This window comes from Sturnira hondurensis, unplaced genomic scaffold (assembly GCF_014824575.4).
Source record: "Sturnira hondurensis isolate 20B ecotype Veracruz unplaced genomic scaffold, ASM1482457v3 Scaffold0022908, whole genome shotgun sequence".
Lineage (NCBI taxonomy): Eukaryota > Metazoa > Chordata > Mammalia > Chiroptera > Phyllostomidae > Sturnira > Sturnira hondurensis.
The window spans coordinates 177,264-184,090 of record NW_028095539.1 but is presented as its reverse complement, the minus strand read 5'-3'; the positions used below and the strand labels follow the sequence as shown (position 1 = coordinate 184,090).

General features: G+C 48.3%; 1 protein-coding gene across 1 annotated transcript; it reads right to left on the bottom strand.

Moving 5' to 3' along the window:
- Positions 1-357: 357 nt before the first annotated feature.
- On the bottom strand, positions 358-2,076 carry OR5C1 (olfactory receptor family 5 subfamily C member 1). Its single transcript, XM_037036686.1, has one exon. It carries the CDS (start codon positions 2,074-2,076, stop codon positions 1,117-1,119), a length of 960 nt encoding a protein of 319 aa, XP_036892581.1. The 3' UTR covers positions 358-1,116.
- Between the last annotated feature and the right edge of the window lie 4,751 nt (positions 2,077-6,827).

Genomic DNA, 6,827 nt, shown 5'->3' with positions numbered 1-6,827 from the left:
GAACTCCAACACAAACTAATAACTTAAATTTAATGAAGCAATAAAAATAAAACCCGAACTCTAATCTTAATTGGTCCAGCGCTGTAACACTAATCCTAAAATATTTCTAATAAGAGTTCAAGTTTATCCAAACTCTGACTCCTAAATGTATCCCCAATTTACTAATTAAAATCAACCCATATTCTAAAATTTACATAATTTTAATAATAGACTCCTAAATTTTCCCAATTGCTTTTATTTTTGTTTTAATTTATTGACTTGAGAAAGGGCGGGAGGGAGAGAGAGAGACTGATCAGTTGTTCCACTTGTTCATATGCATTCACTGGTTGTTTCTTGTGTGCACCCCGACCAGAGACCCTGGGGCATATCTGGAAGACACTCCCACTAACTGAGCTAGTGGGCCAGAGCCTCCCAACTGCTTTCAAATTCCAAACCTAACCCTGGGGCTCTACTCTAACCCTAATCTTAGTCGTAGCCATAACCTGAACCCTAATCCCAACCCTGTTGTAACTCTAACAATAGTTCTGACCTTTCCCTGACCTCTACTGTAGACCTGAACTAATCCAACCTTGACCAAACTGGGTGCTGTTCCGCCATTCCCCTGAGAGATGCAAGACACAGGTCAACAGGGAGGGGTCTTTGCCTCACAAGTCACTCCCACTCTTTGGCGTGAGTGGGTTCTGGAGAGGATCTCTCGGGGTCAAGGAGAGCAGGAACGGACTCACTGGTCATGAAGGACCTTAAAAGGACAAGAACCTAGAAACACCTGCAGCCAACCCAGCTCTTACCTGGTATTTCTTGGAATCAGCCTCTTGCAAGTACAGTGGCAAGTAAACCTATGTTACTGACCTGCTAACACCGGCAAGCTTTTGCACAGTCAGCTCAGGAGCAGCATTACCCTGATCTTGGTTCTGGCCCTACCTCCAGCCCTACGTCACCCCTAGGTTCCTGCCTCCCTTCCGTGAGCTTCCTTTTCTCCCCCTTTTCAGTCCCTCACATAATGGCAAGGGATACCCAAACCAGAGGAACATCTACCTTTACCCACAGTGTAAGGGCAAGAAAGTGTCCTCTGCATCTCTGCACAGTCAGTCCCAAACAGCATCTTCAGTCCCGGCCCTAGTGTCCCCGCCCAGGACAGCAGGATCGGCTCCAGGTCCTCCAGAGGGCAGCCTTGACCTCCTTGTTGCGGAGGCTGTAAATGAGTGGGTTGAGAGCGGGGATGACAAGGGTGTAGAACACAGATGCCATCTTGTCAGTGTCCAGGGCGTAGCTGGAGCTGGGACGCAGGTACATGAAAATGAGGGTCCCATACAGCACAGACACAGCCGTGAGGTGGGAGCCGCAGGTGGAAGCTGCTTGCCGACGGCCCTCAGCCGAGCGCATGCGGATCACAGCCCCAGCAATGAATACATAAGACACGACGATCGCCAGCATTGTGGCCATCTGGATGAAGCCACAGACGGTGAAGAGGAGGAGTTCGTTGAGGCTGGTGTCATCACATGAGATGGCCAGCAGTGGAGGGATATCGCAGAAGAAGCTGTTGACCTCCCGGGAGCTGCAGAAGCTCAGGCGGAAGGTGAAGGTGGTGTGGATAAAGGCACTCACTGCACCTCCCACGCCTGATGCTCCCAGCAAGGTCAGGCATAGACGCCGTGACATGGCCGTTTGATAGAGGAGAGGGTTCCCAATGGCCACGTAGCGGTCATAGGCCATGGCAGCCAACAGACAGCACTCTGCATCAGCCAGTCCGGCAAATACAAACATCTGGAGGACACAGGCTGCGTAAGGGATGGTGGCATGGGGCAGCAGCAGGTCCACTAGCATCTTCGGGGCGATGGCTGAGGAGTAGCAGGCATCCAGCAGGGAGAGGTTGGCCAGGAAGAAGTACATAGGCGTGTGAAGCCGGGCATCCACGCGGATCAGCAGCACCATGCCCACATTCCCCACCAGGCTCACCAGGTAGACAGGCAGGAAGATCAGGAAGAGGGTCAGGCGCAGGTCCCAGCGGTCTGTGATGCCCAGGAGGATGAATTCAGCAGGGACTACCCTGGCTCCGGTGACATTCTCTGGAGTCATCCTGCAAGACAGAGACTGAGGAGAGACAAAGCAAGAGGGTGATGAGGGAAAGGTCATGATCACCTTGGAAGAGAAAGCACTTTGCTTTGGGAATCAGCCACACTTGGATTTCCATCTTAACTGTGTAATAAAATTGTGTGACCTTGGACAAGCGATATAACCTCCCAAAACTTTGTTTCTGATTCTGAGACATCACACAATTTAATATTCACAAGTGCAGGAGTCTTGTCCGTCTAATTCACTTTTGTATTCACAGTTCTGAGAACATTGCCTGGCACATAGTAGGTGCTCAATAAATATTTGTTAAATGAGTGAATGATGAATGGGATGATAGTGTCTGGCCAAGGATTGAAAGTCCCATGACTACACACACATTCTCCCCTCCAGTTTCCCAACGGGGAAGAGAGACAATGGGATGGGCAGAAAGAGTCTCCTGCTCTAAAGGGCAATGCCTGTGCCCTTGATGTTTGCTGGGAGCACATCTTTCATGGGAGCAGGACCAGGGGAAGGAGAGTGCAGCAGTGGCTGGTATCTGGTATCTGGGAGAGAGCAAGGAGTGGAAAGAACAGAAGGTTTGAATGTGTTCCTGGGCCAGACTCTTCACCTCTCTGAGCCTCAATTTTCTCATTTGTGTTAGCAGAAAGAAAAAGCTGCAAGTATTCAATGAAATAGTGCACAAAACACATCTCCCGCAGGGCCTGGCATGCAGTTGGCATTTCGCAAGGGTCCAGTGAATTGGGCTACCTCGTGCAAGGTGTCTTGCCTCGATCCTGGAAGGAAGCAACTTTAAGGCTATCAAAAGTGGTGTAACTTCCAGAACATGGAATGTTGCTGCACACCCCTGGGCTTTTACACTTGCTCCCTCTGTGTAGAGCCCATTTCCCCCTTTTGTGTTTGACAGAAATTATCTCTGATGTACGGACTTCCCTGGTGCACTCAAAGGAAACTCAACCCTCCCCTTTTGCACGGGAACTTACGCCCATCACAGTGCTTCATCGGTCTATGGCACATATTTTTTGTGTCCACCTCTCCCGTGGCCTCTGAGCTCCTTGGTTCAATATTCACTCAACAAACATTCTTTGAGCACCACTATGCATTACAGAATGGCCCTGCAATTTGTATTTGTACCTCTATGGTCTGGTCTACAATCAGTGCTCAATAAATACCAGTTGAATGTATAAAACAGTGAAAAGACTCTGAACATTAGCTACATGCAGACTTGGGTTTGAGCTCAGGTTCCATCACTTTCCTGGAAAGTGCAATTTTGGGCAGGTCCCTTTGCTTCTTTCTGCTTGGTTTCTCACTGTAAGGTCGGAAACATTCAGGGTTGGGCAAAAGTAGGTTTACGGTTGTGAGCACACAAAACACAGGGTTTACTCCTGTATTGTTATGTATTATTGTAATATTTTTCCATATGAAAACTATAATTCTACTTTTGCCCCACCCTATACCAGCATCTCTGCTGGAGGGTCCTAGGAGGCAATAAGGGTGTGCAGCACAGGGCCTGGAGCCGAGTACTGTGTGTTTTTCCCCCTCTCTTTGTGAGAAGTTGAGATGTTTGGGACCTACGGTGCCCAATGTAGATGATGACGATGAAGGTTTTCCTACAGAACACAGCTGGGGTGAAAAAATTTGACAGTGTCACGTGTCGGTGAGGTTGTGCTGGTAGAAGTGTAAATCGGGACGTTTGGAGGACAGTTTAGCAGTTACTACCCCGCAGTGTGCACACCCCAGTGTCTCAGTCTGCCGGGGAGGCTGTGACAGAGCACCATGGGCTGGGAGGCTTAAGCAGTGGACATGCATCTCGCAATTCTGGGGGCTGGGAAGTCTGAGATCAAGGTTCTAGCAGGTTTGGGTTCTGGTGAAGGCCCTCTTTCTGACTTGCTGGTGGCTGCCCTCTTGCCGTATTCTCACTCGGCAGAGAGGGTTAGAGAGCAAGCTGTCTGGTCTCTTCTTATAAGGGCACTATCATGAAGCCCCCTGCGTGTGGCTGCATGAGCACCCAATTACCTCTTAAAGGCTCCACTTCCAGGTACTGTCACATTGGGGGTTAGGACTCAGACATGAATTGGGGGGGGGCAGGGCAGAAACATTCAGTTCCTAACACCTAGTAATTTTACTTCTTGGTGTTTACATTTGAAAACTCTCACACATGCACACAAGGAGACACACGCAAAGGTGCATGCGCCCCTCCTCTCTTTGTAATGGCCAAACATTAGCCACACCTAAATGTTTAGTAAGGGCTCACAGGAGCTAAACAGGAATGGATTCAACTTATACGTATCCATGTGGATAAATCTCAAAAAGAAATTGAGATAAAAACGTCATTTTCAGAAAATATATGCAGACCAATGAAAAAGTACAAAATCATAATATGTTTTTATGTATATGTACAACACATAGCTGGTTGTTCCAACCAAAGGTAGGACCCTTGCTAAAGGGCCTCAGGGTTTCACCATCTTTGCCCACCCCCATGTCCAGAGCTGATCCTTCTTACCTGTCAAGACTCAGCTCAGGGGTCATTTTCCCAGGAAGCTCTACCTGAACACCAACTACCCAGCCTTTCAGACCAGAACCTGGCTTACTGGCCTCTGTGTTGTAGCCCTACTTCCTTGTTTTATAATTATCTTTCTAAATGTGTCCCTCACCTAACGGAGCATTTGGGGCTATGCCTAATTCTTCCCTCTGTCTTTAGGAATACAGGGAGTTAGGGATCTTCCCCTCCTCCTGGTTGGGGTCACTGGTGGAGGGCAGATGACCTCTAGAAGAAAAGAACAATGTGGGGTCCCAGCTCCACTCAGAACCCAGTTGGTGGCCACCCGCAGTATGTTCCTGTTTGTCCACGTGGAAAGCAATCACCACTCACCTTCACAAAAGTGAGGAGTGGGGCGGCTCCAAGTGCCTCTCCATTTCTCCACCTGTAAAATGGGGACAATGAGACCTCAGGGCTTTTAAGTTGCTTTGAAAATTTGGGGTGCAGGGATCCCCAAACTTCAGTTAAGTAGCTGTCAGTGAGTGAGTGCATAGGCCAAAAATGTAGAGAGTTAACTCTCCATTAATTTCTCTGTTTCCTTATTGGCCACAAGGAGTAATCCTGATATTCTGGTGTATCTTTCCTTGAAGGTAAGAAAACTGAGTTCCAAAGAAGGAAGAGCTTGTCCAAAGACGTGTAGCTATGAAGGGATAGAGCTCAGATTTGGCTTCAAGTTGAATTCTCTTTGTTTCTAAGCAAACACCCTATTTTAGGGCTTTTCATAGAGACCGAGCTGATCATTGCCCCTGCTTTGCCTTGGTCCTCTCATCTTTGGATTGAGAAAAATAGACCAGATCAGTGGTTCCTAGTTTATTTTATAGATGTCTGTCAATAGAACTACCTGTGGAGCTTCATAAAAAAAGTATTTGCTCATGCACAGTGGCCAGGAGTTCTTATTCAGTTGATCTAGAGCAGAGCTCAGAAATCTGTACCTGAAAAACTCTTCCAAGTGATTCTGATAAGCAGCTTAATTCGAGATCCTGAGCAGCAGAACTCCATCTTCAGAGTGCATAGGAACCACCTCGGGCTCTGGTTAAATGCAGATTCTGTCTCAGAAGGACTGGGGAGGGGCCTGAGCATCTGCACTTCTAACAAACTCCCAGGTGATGCTGAAGCTGCTGGTTTGAGCACCACAGTTTGAGTAGCAAGAGCCTAGGTCATATTGAACAGCATTTCCAGCTGTGATATCTTAGGATTCTAGCTTTCTGGAGGGTTCTCTTAGCTTGTTCCTGCTAGCTCCTTTCTCTCTGCTGAAACCTTTGTTTGACTCAGCCTTTCTCTCCAGGCTCCACTGTACTCGTGAGCACAGGTAAGTCTAGTGAGGCTGGCCTGGCATTTCTCAATATGTTGTTTGCTCATTTCCTATCAAGTTTATGTTCTTAGCTCATTCTTCCTCAGCACACGGACATTGGATACGTCTTGGTTCAGACACCAGCCACTGTCACCATGAGGGTGTGTGGTTTTTGGGTTGGTTGGACATACCTAGACGGTGGAGGTGGGTGGGGAGTTTTTCTGGCAGAGCAGCTTCAGGCAAACCTTTGGGGGGAGATAATAAGATCGTGCCCCCACTCAGAGGGAGGAACAGAGGTTCTTACACTCTTCTTGGACCCTGAGGGAACAGCCTCTTTCTGTTTTCCTCCTGACTCCTCCTTCCCTCCCTTCTCTCCTGGACTCCACGGAGACTCTCACTCCACATCCTTTAGGGACTCCATGACAGCCAGTGGCAGGGGAATGTCAGGGATGACTCAATTCTTGGTGCCTGGAGAGGCTGGAAAAGTTTGGCTGTGTGGGTCCCCAGGTTCGCTTGGGGAAGACAGTCATGCACCTGGATGAGAGGAGTCCCTTTGGCTCACTTTCCCCTCCCATTCTTTGGGGCTCAATATTTTTATTATGCTTTATGATCTTCTACACAGACACATATTCTTCTTGTGGTTCTCCTAATCCTTCACATTGTTACTCTTGCCTGACATGTCCAGCATGTCCCTTATCTGGAGAACTCTCCCTTTTTGTTGCAGAACCCACTCAGATATCACCTTATTCTTGAAGCCTTCCTGCCTCTACAGCAGAGCCACTCTTTCCCTCTGTGCATCTTTCAGATGCGGGTCATGCACACAGCGTGAATCCAGCCCAGGCAAGGAAACATCATTGCATCTGATGTTGCAGCAGACTGGAAGCAAGCTGAGGCCAGGGCCAGACATGAAGTCAGCACTTGGGAAAT

Bases quoted from the DNA above. Each gene is read 5' to 3' on its own strand.
- OR5C1 (XM_037036686.1), bottom strand. From the start codon at position 2,076: ATGACTCCAGAGAATGTCACCGGAGCCAGGGTAGTCCCTGCTGAATTC.